The sequence below is a fragment of the Nelumbo nucifera genome, chromosome 7 (genome assembly GCF_055504915.1).
Source record: "Nelumbo nucifera cultivar China Antique chromosome 7, China Antique-T2T, whole genome shotgun sequence".
Classification (NCBI taxonomy): Eukaryota; Viridiplantae; Streptophyta; class Magnoliopsida; order Proteales; family Nelumbonaceae; genus Nelumbo; species Nelumbo nucifera.
The window spans coordinates 14,867,902-14,884,820 of NC_142655.1; the positions used below are offsets into that span (position 1 = coordinate 14,867,902).

The 16,919-nt window shown below is 37.5% G+C and overlaps 3 protein-coding genes across 5 annotated transcripts in view; 1 reads left to right on the forward strand and 2 right to left on the reverse strand.

Annotated features, from left to right (window-relative positions):
* Positions 1–2,356: 2,356 nt before the first annotated feature.
* On the reverse strand, positions 2,357–3,177 carry LOC104590492 (RNA-binding (RRM/RBD/RNP motifs) family protein). Its single transcript, XM_010249178.3, has one exon. The coding sequence runs from the start codon at positions 2,947–2,949 to the stop codon at positions 2,575–2,577; it is 375 nt and encodes a 124-aa protein (XP_010247480.1). The 5' UTR covers positions 2,950–3,177; the 3' UTR covers positions 2,357–2,574.
* A 1,604-nt stretch (positions 3,178–4,781) lies between these two features.
* LOC148790195 (uncharacterized) lies at positions 4,782–7,206 on the forward strand. Of its 2 annotated transcripts, none has more exons than XM_088891258.1 (3): positions 4,782–4,925; positions 6,126–6,332; positions 6,960–7,206. In XM_088891258.1, the coding sequence occupies exons 1-3, from the start codon at positions 4,797–4,799 to the stop codon at positions 7,020–7,022; spliced, it is 399 nt and encodes a 132-aa protein (XP_088747384.1). In that variant the 5' UTR covers positions 4,782–4,796; the 3' UTR covers positions 7,023–7,206. The 2 variants fall into 2 exon arrangements, with proteins under 2 accessions (XP_088747384.1, XP_088747385.1); XM_088891259.1 differs by having other exon boundaries at positions 4,801–4,925; positions 6,129–6,332.
* The window catches only part of PYD2 (pyrimidine 2), a 56,524-nt gene continuing 46,155 nt past the window's right edge, over positions 6,551–16,919 (reverse strand). The window contains exons 13-14 of one of the 2 annotated variants that reach the window (XM_010249180.3): positions 7,999–8,078; positions 6,551–6,856 (exon numbers count right to left, since the gene is read on the reverse strand). In XM_010249180.3, the coding sequence (XP_010247482.1) occupies positions 6,853–6,856; positions 7,999–8,078 (84 nt within the window). In that variant the 3' untranslated portion in view covers positions 6,551–6,852. Of the gene's footprint in view, positions 6,857–7,632; positions 8,079–16,919 lie in introns of those variants that run through there. The other variant, XM_010249179.3, reaches the window with a different exon arrangement.

The window sequence follows — 16,919 nt, forward strand, 5'->3', positions numbered from 1 at the left end:
AGTCTATAACGCAATAACGGCAAAACCGAAGTAGTGTAGTGTAGCCTTCACATACACTTAGACGGTTTTAAACAATGTTTGTTCAAGAAAAAACAAATGCTAAGAGTACCAAAATGAACCAATGTTTTAAAAACCGGACCCAGAGGCCAAACCATTTTTGCTTCCAAGTCATATAGATCACTGGTTCAACCATCCAGGTTGAATGGGTCAGACCATGTCATGTATAAACATATATTTTATCAAAAAATAATGTATATTTATGTTCTACATGTAATATATGTATTATTTTATATTTAATTTATACTTTTAATTCAATTTTAAAAATTTTATTTGTAAAAACATTAAAAATTATGATTTGAGGCCAAAAAGGGTATTTTTTTGACGAAAAGTTGGAAGGTTGAATTATGATGAGGCTGCCAACAAGGGCTGTTTTGGCCATTTAACATTCTCTCAAGGCAAGTCCAACACTTGGAAGTTTACGAGGGCAAAAAAATGCTATCAGTCACGGACTCATAATGCAAGATAAGAGTTGCTTTTATAATGAAATTTGTTTTGGGGGTGATTATTTAGTGGGTATTTGGGTATTTAGTTCAGGAATTGGGTATTTGGGTACTCATAATGCAAGATAATGCAAGATAACGGTCACTAACAGTCACACTGCAAGATGAGATTTGGGTATTTGGTTCAGGAATTCTATGATTCTTATTGAATAGAGAAGGATAAGGAAGAGGTGAAAATGGAATTGGATCTAATGATTTATGTGAAGGCGAGATGGTAAAAATCTGGTCTACAGTTCTGAACAATAAACCTGGAGAGGTAGGGGGTTGTAACGAAACTGGAAGGGTAATTAAGGTATCAGGTCTAAATTGAGGGAAATATATTTAGAAGCCACTGGTGGTGGAGCAGAGGTTATTGACAAGAGGAAAAAATAAAGAAACATTGAAAGTGATTGATTAAAGGAAAAAGAAAGTTCTGCTCAAGATCGTTTATACCATTCCATTATTAGTGATTTAAGATCCAGTGGTTGTTGTGGCAGGAGAAGTGGTAATTGGGGGCTTAGATGCAGATGAGGTTCCACCAACACTCACAAATGTTGAAGCAGAAGCTTGAAAGATATGGTCAGGAATACATGCATTTCTTACATTATCACAAGTATTTGTAGACTCCTCGGTGTTGTGCAGTTCAATGGAGCTTGGTTTATATAATCTTCTCCCCAAATCAGGAAACTCAGGGAGATTACTCTTAAATAGACGGCAATGCTTCTCAGTCCACCTTGGTGAATGGCTTCCAGTCAGTGGATAAGAAGCTTGTGAGCTGAAAAGTGCCTTCAATAAGAGAGTAGAGTAAGGGAAAAATGGTCAATGTCCTGTAAGTTGTGACGTAGAAGTGGGAAAGAGGAAAGAATATTTTATTCTGATGAAGAAATTGCATTTTCTAAGGATAATAGTCAAGATTCATGGGGATCGCAGTAAGCACAATCAAGAAGGGAAAACCATGCTAGAGGTGGTTGCTAGTGAGCTGGCTCCAAAATCCTCAGTGAGAACCTCTCCCTAGACATTGTGGTTGCTGAAAAGGCAACAACGGAAGAAGATAGTCTATATCATCCATGGACTTTCAGATTCTTGATTAGAGAAGTTTGGTCATTCTCAACCACTATGAACTGTTCATTCGAGTGGGTACCAAGATCAGAAAACTCCCCCATCTGATAGGTTAGCCAGGAAGGTGTGGAAAGGACTGATCTGTTTTATTGATCAAAAAAAAAAGGACTGATCTGTTTTTGGAAACTAGGTTACGGAGATAATGCTTGCAGTGCTACTATGCAATGCAATTATATTATGGTGCTCTGTGGTCTTCACCATATGTGTCCCACAAGTAGAACATCTATGTTAGGGTTGCACCGTTTTAGCTTTTCATTTAATGTGCTTCCACTGATCCATTAGTGATCACCCAAAGAAACCTGAGAGAAGGTATGAATAAAAGAGGAACATCTAAGAACACGAATGAACAGGTCCAATATAAGGAATGCACATTGACAGCACCAAGATGAAGAAGTGCCTTGGATTAGGACATAGGAAACTAAGAAACTAAGAAGGATGATGGAAAATACATGGATCAAAAACAGAAATTGAATAAAAATTAAAAGTATTCCAAGGTTGGGATTTTCATCAGAGATATGGCCAATGATAAAGTGAATCACCAGAACAAAGATTCTTAAGCAACAAGAATAAATAGACGGATAGAAAGACTTGCATTCCCAATTCTTAGATTATTCAAGTGAACTCGCCTCCCTGTATGTTAATCCATCATAATCCTGAAAAGGGGGTGGAATTTTCTCCTCTATTCGCTCACAAATAAAAGCTAGTAATGACACTATCTGCATATACCAAGAAAAGAGGCAATGCCAAAAGTCTTTAAACAACAACAAGTGATTAATCAACAGAACAAACGAAGCTAATCCACAAATTTATGAACTTGTACAAATATAGTCCACGAATCCAACAGCCCAAGTTACATATAATCCAAAAGAAGCCTAAATTCATGGACGGGTATCCTAAATTCATTCGACTGAGAGTTCTACTTATCTTTGGTAGACACTCCATACTTCTCCTGCATCTTAGCAATCTCGTCTTCCTTCTTCTTCTGATCAACTTTCTTGCTCATCTTTGCCTGCTGGTAATACAACACGATGAGATACCGATTTGCAACGTTGAAGCCTGACAGGTGATCCACAGCAGTCTTGGCATCGTAGATATCTTCGTAAACAACGAAAGCTGTTCCCCTCGTATCCTTGTTGGTACCAATTCGTATCTGCCTTATAGCACCGTATTTGCCGAAGATATCGTACATTTCCTCGCTCGAGATGTTGAAGGGAAGGTTCCTAACGTAGAGAACTCTGTTCACTTCAGGTGGGAGGCGGGTGTTTCCCTTTCGCAGGCTGATGGTCGCCATTACCGTTCCTTCCTGCCTCGGCCTGCTGCGACGAAGCTAGGGTTTCGTTTCAAGACGAATTAAAGCTAGGGTTTTGAATGAAAAGAAAAAATGGAGAGGATGGGATGGAGCAGCTAGGGTTTAATCGAAAGGAAACAAGAGCTATGGGGCCTTCGGATCAACAAAATTCTAAACCCCCTGTGGCCTTCAGTTCGAATTGAGAGCCAAAGTCGAAGAATGAAGTTGAGGTGAACCCGGGGATACATACAGAATGCCAAAGGCGGTGGTTTGATCCGGAAACTCGGGATTCGGGAAGATACCGATCCGAGTTAAATCGTTGACTCGCTGGGTTACAATGATTTGTAATCTTTTAAAAGAAACGAATAGATAGACTTAAAAAAAAATAAAAATAAATATCTATTATGCTCATATTAATTATTCCAATCAAGTTAGTAGATTTTTGTTAATTTCAACTGTTAATATGAGCAAATTTGTTTAAATATTTAATGGTTTTTTTTTTTTATTTTATGGTTAAAGATTTAAAGATATATGAGGATTTTTTGTTAAAGGTTTAAGGGTATTTCAGTTTTCAAACATTTGATGATTTTATATAAGGGTAAAATGGCATTATGTTCAAATCCATGATATCAGTGGTTGTTAGATTTCTAAGGCCTGTTCACTTTTGGAAAAATTACTTCCATGGACTTAACTTTTCACTTGTGATATGGGCTATAATCTAGATATGGGCTTAGCTTAGCTTAGGTTCCGGGCATCAAACATAAGCTCAGGCGTAATTACAATCTTTTCTTTTATATAAATATTTTATATTAAATGGCATATAAATTTATTTTGTACATTATATGATATGAAATATTATATAGAGTATAGATTATAAGCGTCATGTTATAGTATTTATATATAAAATATATATATACATAAAATAAATTTTCAAGTCAGGATTAAATGATCACCCTTAGGGGAAGACACTTTGTCATCAATAGATCATGAAAAGTAATTCAAAACTGAAAAAAAAAACTAATATTCCAATCGAACAACTATAAAGTTATGGTCTTTGGAGTTCGGTTTGCCTTTACGTTTAAAAAATCAGAAAAATTACTGGTTAAACAGGCCAGATCAATGGTTTCGGATGGTTTTTAACACATTCCGGTTTGGGAGATATGACCAAACCGGCCAAGCGCCTTAGTCATGATTCAATCAGTCTGACCAATAGCTCTGATCCAGTTTTCCAAACATTGATCCACGCTGAATTTTGATGGAGAACGGGACCAATCAAATTGAGTTTCTTAATCTTTTTCATTGCATGACACATGGCAAGTTCGAGACCCCAAGAAGGCAGTCCCAACGAATTCATATCTGATCCAAAATCAAGGTTTTGTTGTAGGATCTCATCAGGAACCTAATCACCATTCATAGGATCAAGTTGTTTTTTTTTTTTTGGTAAAAATGGAAAAATCTATGATGCAGAAAAAATATGGTATGGGAAGAGTTTTGACCAATCAAAACACATCAATGAATTTTGATAAATAATACCTGATTGGCTACCACGTTTATGATTCCAGTAAATTGGTCAGAAGTTTTTCAGATATCATATCTTTTCCATATCATAGGATCAAGTTGGGGTCACGATTTCCAGATCCAACAGTGTGGCCCCACCTTGCTCACATATTAAACCGTGAGTAAGAATGCACTACATCACTGAAAGCTCTGATCCCACATAATATTTAGCAAATAAAAATAGTCTATAACAGAAAATGCGCAATTTCAGTTGAGGCCACGGATCAAAAGACGCCAAGTGGCAAGCTTTGATCATCTCCCAAGAAAATAGAAAATAGAAGCTTATAAATGAGATGAGGAGAGGGTGTTCAAGTCAGGAGAAGAGGATCGCAAGCAGGGCCATTCACAGATCCCACCCTCTGCACTCCTCTGATCCTCATCTTCTCGTTGCCCAGCCAGCCATGGAAAATCACAAGGAGAAGGTAAGGAGAAATGGGAAGTAAAGCAACAAAATAATTACTGTTTTAAATTTTATTCTGTTTAATTTTATTTGATTGTACTATAGAGTTCTTGGTTTCTCTATCACATTTTGTATAGAGATTTTCTTAATGAATGACTGATATTTTCCATTAAAATTATTGACTTAGGTTGTATTTGGTATAATTGTTGTTTTTATATGAAACGTTTTGGGTTGATCAATACAAATTTGTGAAAGAGAAGAGATATTTTATTCCCAACCATTTTGGGTTGATGGGTGCAATACCTGAAATGTCAAATAACGTTTCAATGGTAAACAACAATTACCAGTCCTGCACATGCATTGTTATTAGTTGAAATAAATAATGCATCTCTCACTAATTTGTATTGATCAACCCAAAACATTTTAAATAGAAACAGCAATAATACCAAATTACACCTTAAATGCTCCATGTTTGTGATCATTGAGATTGTGATTGGTCGTAAGAAACTGTTATAAAGTTTTCTGAAGAGATAATCCAAGATGGTGTTTTAATGCTTGCTGTGAGAGAGAGAGAGAGAGAAAGAGAGAGATTTGAGAATGAATGACACCATTGATGTGTTTCTACATGTAACATTTTGGGCCGATGCCGATCAATACAAATTGACGAAAATAGAAAAATGTGTATGTGGGGCTGATGATTGGCGTTTACAGTAGTTGAAAACATGAAATATCAAAATTGGTGTTTCAGGTAGAAACAACAAACTTGCATGGATCAATCTAAAATGTTCATATAAAAACAGCAATAGTATGAAGAAAGTACAACCATAAATCTCTCTTATATCTCTGATCACAATTTTCTGCTTCTTTCATCTCTATTAATGAAAGAATTCTTTTGTATAACGGAATTCTTCTATAACCTAAGAAGATTATTAGTCTAATATCACATTATGATCTTAATTAACTGAGGAAAGTCGAGATTGTATTTTTCAATGTGCGTTGACCAAGGAGAATTTAAATAAATACAAGGTTGATTATAGAACTCCAATTTCCCTCGGTGAAGAGATCATTTTTTGTGGTTATATATTAAAAGATGTTAATTACGCCATTTTTTTGAGATTTTTTTAATTACTGGCTTTACTAAGATTTCTTTTATTTTTCTTTTTTTTTTGATAAACGGCTTTACTAAGAGCTTGAAGCTAATCATTTTGATGCACTTCCCCAGAAGAATGGGTGGATGTCCGTTCCCCAATTTGGAGGGTGGGATCAGAAGGCTGGAGGAGCAACTGATTACTCTATGGTTTTTTCTCGCGCTCGAGCAAACAGAAAGCAGAACAAAGCTGATATCAAGCGCGCCAGCCTGGGAAATGAGAAAGAATTTGAGCAGAAAGAAGACCCTGTTGCAGCGGTAAAGACCCCAAAATTTCTAAAGGTAATTTGTTATACATACATACACAAACAAACACACTAAAATGGAGAAAGAATTTGAACTTTACTATATTTCCCCACTTAAGAGCCATTTGATAACAGCTGAGCTGACTGAACTAAATGACTTATTCTTTTGCATCTTAGTGAATAAGTTGTTATTAAGGATGTTGTCAACTCCTTAATAGTTGAAACAGAAGTCGGGTTGATTATTATCAATCAGGATTTACTGCTAACAAACTGACCGCTTACTATCAGTGTGAGCTTGTCATACACTGCAGGTCCCAAGTTAAAATAAAGGATAAGGGCTGCATCAGATGGATAACCAATACTAAAACTTTTGTCACACCCTTATGATCATGAATTCTGATTTGTCTTTTCGTGTTATCAATAGATGCCACAATAAATACATGGAAATGGCAAAACAGGATTCATGTAACCAACCAATAAGACTTAGATGATGATGAAATTGACAACAGACATGGCCTTGATTACTATACCCTCGAATGCTTTATCATTCAATTATTTTACCTATCAGAATACAAAACAAATATTTGTTAAATACAGCCAGTAGAGCTGTTATTAGACAACATATTAGACATTATTTCTAACCTATGATATTCACTAATTGCAGACCAAAAAGTCGAGAAAAAGGTCGATTCTCAGATATTTTACTTGCTGTGTAAGGCCATCGTGATTTTTTAACTACAAGTGCCTTACCAATGTAAATCCCATCTCTTCCTTTCTCCTTGTGTTCTGTACATCGTCATTTTGAATGGCTGAGCTTCATGTTTACCATTTGGTAAATGTATTCATTCAAATAAATGGCAATGGCTTTTGTAATCTAAATGGATTACAATGTGAATTTCAACTTCATAACTTATCACTTGCCAAAAAAAAAAAAAGAATTTATTATTTATCAAGTTTATGCATTCTTCGATCATATTAAATAATATACAAGTTTCTTAGGCCCAGAATGCAGGCCAGGCCACACTAGGTCCTAGGTTAAGCCCCTTATTCAAGGTTTCAAGCGCAAGCCAGTCCATGATCACTCTTTTCTCTAACCTTGCTAAAATGGAATTAGCAAAACCCTGGCCCATCCCTACCTGAATCTGGATTTACAGGCCTACAAATTTCATATATCAGCTTGCACCCCTAGTTAATCTGGTCTTGCAGGGTTAACATAATGAATGCAACATGTGTGGGTTCTTTGAAAAGAAATTATGTTTCAACCAGGAAACAAAAGAACGAGGCAAAAAAATAAACATATGGTTCAGCGCATAAGATGACAAAAATAAACAAATCTGCGAGAGGACTTAAGTAGTCATTTAATATCATTATCAGAACAATGTCTAATGTTGCAAACACTAAACAATTTTTTTTCTTTTTTTTTTTGTGTAGTAAACACTAACCAATTTGCAAACACTAAACCATTACCAAAAATAGTAACTTCTTGGAACGCAGTCCACAATCTTAATTTATTTATTATACAAGATGGCACTGCATTCTTTCCATCCCCCCATGTGCTTCTGTCTTGCTTCAAAGTAAATAATACTGCAACTCAAGTTGCAGCTTTGAAGCGCTGAACAGGAGCCCGCAAGGAAGAAAGGTATGTAGCATCAGCCTTGTCAATACCATTGAAAAGATAACTGAAAGGTGGCATTTCTATGTACCTTCCAGTACCAGGTAGAACCTTCAGCTCACCATCTTTCCACACAACTCTTCCTCCTGCAATTGTCACTTCAACTTTTCCCTGGGCAAGAGACAGAAAAAAAAATAACCATTTCAGAGCCTAACCCTACTAAGATTTTCAATTCAATTTGGGCGCTAAAAGAAAATCAGGAAACTTTTAGTTTATACACACAAGAACAGCTATATAGTTCTAATAATATCCACATGTACCGGTTATGTGAGTTGGTGGATCGTGGCCATGTGATGTGGAAACTGCAAATGGGCCAATAACAAATATAATGATTATTTTGTAAGCTGTTATCTGCAACATTTTACCTTTTGGAGGACAAGATGGATTTTGGCAAAGATTGACCTTAACTTGAGGAGGATATTTTATATCTTATGTTCAACAATCAGCAGTTGCAGGATTAACAAGAGAAACACAGCATACTGAAGGGCCTAAATAGAGCACTAACGTTTTTAAGAAAAAGGATACATAGAACCCAGCTAGTTCATTGGCTTCTCTACTTTCCATCATGATTGCTAATTGTTAGTTTCAAAGAAATAAACAAAAATTTGCTAGTCATCCCGATTAGCACTGGCATCAATGGGCTTCTGGAGGAATGTTGTAATGTTTCAACTAACACTATCAAATTTAAGGACTTTCAGAAATGCATCATTCTTGCAAATTGGTTACCATATAAATCACATAGTCATACATGAATTGCCATCTTTACATTTGATGCAAAGTTCTAAGTATTGGAAACACAAAGAGTATCAAAAAGGCAACTTTAAGAGATGTATCACGATGTGCTTTGGATATGCATGGATACAATGGAAAAATTAAGATATACAAGGAAAACACAAAATAAATCCTAAAGAATATATCAATGACAATAATATGAGTTTTAGATGACAATAAATAAGTTGTATACACATAAGAAACACATCTTTAATAGTTTATGTGAAGTGTGAACTATTGAGATACACTTGGTAAATGTTAAAAAATGGTGGAAGAACTAAAATATGCATGCATATATGGTATATCTTAATTCTCAAAAAATCAATATGATCTGTGTTAATATTTATAAATATATATATATATATTAATTTTAATAATCACTTTTTCAATTATTGACAAACATCAACTAAGAAAAGAAAATGTCTAAAAATTAAATTAAGAATAAATGCAATTACTACAAGTAATTGAAGCAGGGTATAATGGTGGATTTGTTATCTTTCAACCAAAAGAAAAAGGTTCAAATCTTCTTATTTGTGGTTTTTACACCAAAAAATATGGGTTATAATAGTTGGGGGAATTCAATGGCATGCAAGAAAGTCAATTAGACAAATTTGAATAGCATAGGAGTTAATGAGAGAGAATAATCATAGGGGTTATATATAAAAATTAACGTGAGAGAATGTCCTAAAAAACGGAGTGTGTCAGATATGCCCACAGTGAAGTACCAGGAGCAATTAAGATGCGGTTCTTTTTCTTATTTTTAGATAAGTCACAAAATTGATTTTATTGAATCAGTGAATATGAAATATATACAGCATGCCAAGCGTTCCAAATGCCCATAAATTAACAATTGATATGGCATTGAACAGGACAGAATGGCGAAACAGGATTCATGTAGCTAAACCCATATAGTTGGGGCAAGGCTTAGATGATGACAATGATGCCAAGCATCCCAAATGAGAGACCGGTTTCCACTTAACCCAATAGTTAAGACCTCATAGTTGAGGCAAAATAGCTTATCCCTATATACAATTGCTATGCTAACATGTTAGCCAACTGTTGCAGACCAACATTGAACAACTAAGCATAGTTGTCAAGGCGACGCCTAGGCGACAAGGTGCCCTTTGAGGCTCGCCTTGCCTAATCGCCTAGCAGTTTTTTACTTCCTACTATAAAATACTTTTTTGTTCATTCTTTTTTGAGATTATAATTATAAAATAGACATCATTAAACTAAAATAATCATTTTGTGTGTTTATATACTAATTTCCTTTTATTGTTTTCTTATTTATTAGGGTTTAATCAAAACAAACGTTGCTAAATGTTGTATTAAACCCTCAAAGACTTCAAAACCTGAACCAATAAGTAAGGAAGAACTTAAAATTTTATCTAGTTAGCACATTTTATTCTTCCATATATTCTTCTACTTCTTCTTCTTCTTCTTCTTCTTCTTCTTCTTCTTCTTCTTCTTCTACTACTACTACTACTACTACTACTAGTACTAGTACTAGTACTACTACTACCACCATTACTTTTTCTTTTCTTCTTTTCCTATAACAAAAATAAGGGTTCATCCCCTATATTTTTTGAATTTTATTTTCCTTCTTTTTCTTCTCATGAATATGTTGATTTTCTATACTTTAATATGAACCTTATGCTTTTCTTATGAAAATTATGAATAATTATTAGGGAAATATGGTTATGGTACCTAGGGAACTACCCTAGGATCTATGTTTTTAACATAAAAATATCCATCGCCTAGGCGCCAGCTTAGGCGACTAGGCAACAAGGCACCCCCTGTAGCCTAGCCTCACCTTGGCGCCTTGAAAACTATGCAACTAATATACAATTATTTCTCAACTAAATAGAATTTCTTTTCTTTCCAAATATGCAAAATGATACAAAAAAAATTGACAAAGAAACTGAAAGCTCTTTCATGGAACTTGTTTTGTGGAGCCATATTGACAAGGAAACCAAAGGTCTTTCAGTTTGACCCGAATTTACCATCAATTACACTAAAATATTTGACAACATGATCAACTCTCTATTTATATCTCCTCCATCAATAACTCAATCTGGATTCTGGTAGATGGACTTATTTACAGTCCTACTATACAGAAAGGCAAAGCAGCCCTAGTATCAGCTTGTAGAGAGACTGGGCTGAATGGGCCCTAGTGCCCTTCTTATTACTTGTCTTTTATTAGTTATGTTTTTTGTTAGTGGGCCTTGACACCTTGTCCATATGGGCCTGTTAATTCCTTTTTATGTTATGTTTATGAGCTGGCCACCCCATCAAGGCATCTTTGCAATTCTGTTTATTACAACTGAATTAATAAAAGGTAATTAGGAGAAAGTAGAGAGAACTGATCGAACTCTCTTCTCCTTCTCCCTTCTTCTCTCACCATCTTGTTCCTCTTCTGATTTCTTCTCTTTCTTTCCTTTTCTTCTATTTTCAGATTGAAAACTTATTTTTCTTGGGTTGATTTTCTTCTTGGTGTCAAAGCAACCCTTTTCTCTTCTTTTCTTCCAATCCCATACACCCTTCGATTGGAAGAGTGTATGGAGTTAGACTGCTGATTTCTTTTGGTTGATTGCCGCCTAATTGGAGAAGGGTTTGGAGACCTAGAATCTGGTTTTTAGGACGACAAGAAGTTTCTGTTTTTCTCCTGCCCGAAACCCTAGCCAACTAGAGAGAGATTCTACTAAGGGCCAAGGAAGCTGAGTTAGGCTGGCGCTCAGGGCTTGTCAGGTCCTATTTGACTCCTAGAGGAAATTGATTTCAGTTGGGAAGCTTTCTGGAGTGTTCAGTTGGAGTGACTACAGTTCTACCAATTCTCTTTGGTTGCAGGGTTCAGTGGAACTCTAAATTATTGTGATTTCAGAGACCCTATAAGGGTTGTTCTGGTAGGGTCTCTAGAACCTTTATTGAATGCTGTGACCACAATCAACTTAGATGGAACAAATTACTTGGCCTGGGCACAATCTATATGGATTCATATTTGTAGTAGAGGCAAGTTGGGGTATCTAACAAGTAGTAAGAAGAAACTAGAAGAATATGGTCCTACATATGAAAAATGGATCTAGAAGAATTATACAGATATTGGGTGGTTAGTCAATTCCATGTAGCCCATATAAGTCAACATTACCTTTGGACAGATTCAGCCAAGGAGATTCAGGGTAGTGTTCTAGAAACATATTCTCAAAATTGAATGTTACTAGGGCCTATAAATTGAAGAACAATGTGAATAATCTAAGACAAGGGGAGAAATATGAGGCCATATATTATTCTATGCTAAAGTCCCTTTGGCAAGAGATTGATGTAATGGAAATTATTGTGTGGAAAAGCATCAATGATGCCGAAACTTATAGGAAGCTTGGTAGAAAGGAATAGGGTGTTTGAGTTTTGTTGTAAGGCTTGTTTAATTGTTACTTTATAGTTGCTATTAATAGGTTGTCCTCTTAAGATACTGTCAGTTAGTTATTTTTCCTTTTTTCTTATTAGTTTGTTTCTAGGGTGTGCCGCCAGGGGCATACTTGTAATTTCTATTCTTTTTTATTAAGTTAATATAAATAGTGAACTGGCGGCAGCCAGAGACAGTTTTTCTTTTTCTCTCAATCGTATCTCCCTTTCCTTCTCTTTCTCTCTCTCTCATCTCCCACTCTCCATGAATGATTACATGGTATCAGAGCAAGTTTTTGGGCTGTAAAAGAATTTCGGTCCCTCCTGCTTTGAACCTGCTTCGCTTTTTTTTTCCTTCTTTAAATTCTTGGATGTGGAAAACAGAGAAACCCTAGCAGATTACTGGCGGCACCTCCTGTGGGTTCTCCCTTGGTTGTAATATCAAGGAAACCCTAGTTGAAGAAGGGCGATGCTGATAGAGACTCCCTTTCTTCTCTGTTCGATGCTGTGAAGTCGATTTCTGGTTGGTACCTTCGTACAGGTGCTGGACAGGTGTGTTCTTGTTTTTGTTTTTTTTTGGCCAATGGTGTGAAGGCCTTATTCCTTGGTTCTATACATTCGTTTGGATGCTGGATTGTTAGACTGTATGGGCTGTAGTCGGACTGATAGTAACGTCTGCTTTGACTGTGTTGGACTGATTACCGGGCTGGTTTAATGACTGAACCATCACAGAGTTGATTTCAGCAGTTTCTTGTTTTCTTCCTCACATCCCAGAAGTAAATTTATTGAGGGTTGGTATTCTGCTTGTGACTGTTGTGTAGTTGTGTGAGATTTGGACTGTTTTCAGCAGTATTCTATGGCAAATTATGAATCAACTTCATCGGGGGTTACACCGACCCGCAGCACAGCTGGTATGGGAGGTGAAAACATGATGTTTCCCATGCCAATTACCCCTTTAAATGGTCTGAACTACCTGGAGTGGGCTAAAAGTGTAAAACTCTATGTAACAGCAAGGGGAAAAGCTGGTTACATAAATGGAAGGGTGAGACAACTGAACATGATAGGTGGGACCAAGAAAACAATATGGTGATGTCTTGGCTCCTTGCAGCCATGGAACCTGATGTGAAGAAGAACTTTATGTGGGAAGACACCGCTAGTGAGATCTGGGAACAGGCCAAAACTACCTATTCTGAGCAAAGGCATTATGCCAAGGTTTACCAGTTACAAGCTGAATCTTCAACTTGTAAACAAGGAAACCATAATTTGTCTTCATATTATTCAGTCCTTACCTCCATATGGAAAGAATTGGATCATTATCAGGATATAGAGTGGAAACACGATGATGATGCTAAGGCCTATAGGAAGCTGGTCTCTTAGCAACGTGTGTTTGCTTTCTTGTTGGGACTGAACCCTGCCTATGAACCTCTGAGGGTTCAGATCCTAGGAAGCAAAGAATTGCCGTCGGTTCACGAGGTATACTCCCTTGTTCAATCGGAAGAAAGTAGGCGGAGTGTGATGGTTACAGCTGAGGGGGAGCAACAAGTTGCTTTGGTTGCAATGAATAATAACTCCACGGGGAAGAAAAGTGACACTAAGAAGACTGATGATAAAGACAAGTTGTTTTGTACCCACTATCGGCGTTCACAGCATACACGTGACACATGTTGGGACATCCACGGGAAACCCAAGTGGGCAATGAAGAACCAAGAACAGGGTAAAGGCTAAGGTCAGAAGAAGATGAATACAACACAGAATGCAGCACATGCGGCAACCCAAGATACTCAGGTTGCCGGTACTACCCGGGACCACCTTAATAATTTTGACCCCAAGGAAGATATAATGAATTCCTTCAGAGAACACCTGGAGTCTTATTGTAGGGCTTTGCGACAAATGGATAGCTCAGTCACTGGTACTCCCTCTACTTCATTTGCATCTACATCAGGTAATACGGCTTCTGCATTCCATGTCACTTCCACGGGTTCCCCTTGGATCATTGACTCAGGGGCCTCCAACCACATGACCGGTAAGCCGAAATTGTTTCAAACTTATAGCCTTTTGTCAGGAAGGGATAGAGTGAAACTTGCAGATGGCTCATTTTCCTCCATTGTAGGCCAAGGATCAATATCTCTTCCCCATGGCCTTAACCTGAATTGTGTATTGCATGTCCCTCAACTTCCTATAAATTTGCTTTCAATTAGTAGTATTACAATCTCTTTAAACTATAGTGTAACCTTTTTTCCTGGCTCATGTGTTTTTCAGGACCTAACTTCTTGGAGGACGATTGGTAGAGGGAGCCTAGTGGATGGTCTCTACATTCTCGATAACAAAGCTGGTCTCTCGGTGTCATCCTCAGAGTCACATAGTCAGTTAAATAAGAGTCAAATTTTTTGTGGCATAGTCGTTTAGGTCATGTTTCTTTTGAAATAGTAAAGTCTTTGTTTCCGGTTTTATTTAAGTCATGCTCAGTGTCAGAGTTCCAGTGTCAAACGTGTCAGTTAAGCAAACAATGTAGAACTATTCACTCAAGTAATAAAAGATCAAGTGTTCATTTTCATGTTGTGTATTCTGATGTATGGGGGCCTACTAATGTAATCTCTAAGGGCGGACATAAGTACTTTATCACATTGATCGATGAATACTCTCGCTATACATGGGTATTTCCTATGCGTAGTAGAGACAAAGTTCCAAAGATTGTGAAAGACTTCCAGAGGATGGTATTTACGCAGTTCCATATTGAAATACAGATCTTCCAATTCGACAATGCAAAAGAATGCTTTCATGGTGAGCTCAATGAGTTCTTTGTCTCCCACGGATCTATTCATAGGAGCTCATGCGCCAGAACACCACAACAAAATGGTGTTGCAGAAAGAAAAAACAGACACCTCCTTGAGGTAGCTCGCGGGATGATGTTACACATGAATGTTCCAAAAAGGTTTTGGGTGGATGCTATACTTGCAGCTACTTATGTCATCAATCGCATGCCCTCCAAAGTGCTGAACTACATGGCCCCTCATCAGTTATTGTACCCTCAATCCCCTTTATTTTCCATTCCCATGAGTCTTTGGTTGTCGTGCCTTTGTCCATGATTTGTCTCCATCTCGAGGTAAGTTAGACCCTCGGTCCATTCCTTGTATCTTTCTGGGGTATCCCTCCTCTCAAAAAGGGTATTGGTACTTTGATCCCATTAGTCATAACTTTTTTGTCCTTTTTTGAGTCTGAGTCATTCTTCCCTGCTTCTCCTCAGGGGGAGAGTAGTAGTGTGGAAGAGGAGAAGCAGGTTCAGGTCCGCCAAGTATCTCTTCCTTCTATTTCGGACCTTGCTCCCTTTCGTGTCTTCCAACGTACACGCTGTAGAGATCAACAATGTGATAGAGATGTGGAGTAGCCAAACATTGAGCAACCGACACCGTTAGACTCCCAGGAGGTAAGTCCAATCCCTGTTGCACCTACTGATACCCCTACTCCTACTGTGGATGACCTTGACATTCCTATTGCTCAACGAAAGGGAGTCAGGTCATGCACTACCAAACACCCCATTACCCATTTTGTCTCCTATGATCACATCCCCCCCTCATACCGAGCCTTCCTATCTGCAGTTGATTGCATCCCTGTTCCCAGAAACGTTGCAGAAGCCTTAAAATGCCCCGAATGGATAGATGCCATGAAGGAGGAGATTAATGCTCTTCACAAAAATCAAACTTGGGAATTGGTGGATCTTCCGAAGGGGAAAGACCCCGTGGGGTGTAAATGGGTGTTTACGGTTAAACAAAAGGCAGACGGAACAGTTGAAAGGTACAAAGCAAGATTAGTAGCCAAAGGGTACACACAAGTGTACGGGGTTGACTATGATGAGACTTTTGCTCCAGTAGCTAAGATGAACTCAATTAGGGTTCTCCTGTCATTAGTTGCTAATCTTGACTGGGAATTGCATCAACTGGACATAAATAATGCTTTTCTGAATGGTGACTTAGAGGAGGAAGTATACATGGTTTAACCCCCTGGATTCTGTGCCAAGGCAAGTGAAAATAAGGTGTGCAAGCTGCAAAAGTCTCTTTATGGTTTAAAACAATCTCCCAGAGCTTGGTTCAGTAAGTTTCACATGGCAATTCAGCAGATGGGCTTCAAACAATGTCAGTCTGATCATGCACTCTTTGTGAAGAGATGTCAGGAATAGGTTGCTATATTGATAGTATATGTGGATGATATCATCATTACAGGAAGTTGGAGTTCAAAAATACAAAAATTGAAACAATTCCTTGCATCTAAATTTGAAGTGAAAGATCTAGGTCCCCTGAAGTATTTCCTTGGGATTGAAGTCGCCCGTTCAGAAAAGGGTATCTTTATCTCTCAAAGGAAATACACCCTTGATCTATTACAGGACACAGGCAAATTAGGTGCAAGGCCAGCAGATACTCCCATGGATGTTGACCACAAGTTGGGTGACTGTGATGGTGAACCTCTGAAAGATGTGAAACAGTTCCAAAGGTTGGTGGGAAAGCTGATTTATTTGTCCATGACCCGTCCAGACATTGCCTATTCAGTTGGGGTTCTAAGCCAATTCATGCACTCTCCTAAGAAACCACACATCGAGGCAACAGAGAGAGTTCTTAGATACTTGAAAAAATATCCCGGAATAGGTCTACTATTCAGTAAACATAATCACCTAAAGGTGGAAGTCTTTACAGATGCTGATTGGGCAGGTGCTGTGGATGACAGAAAGTCCACGAGTGGGTATTGCACATTTGTGGGAGGAAACCTAGTGACCTGGAAAAGCAAAAAACA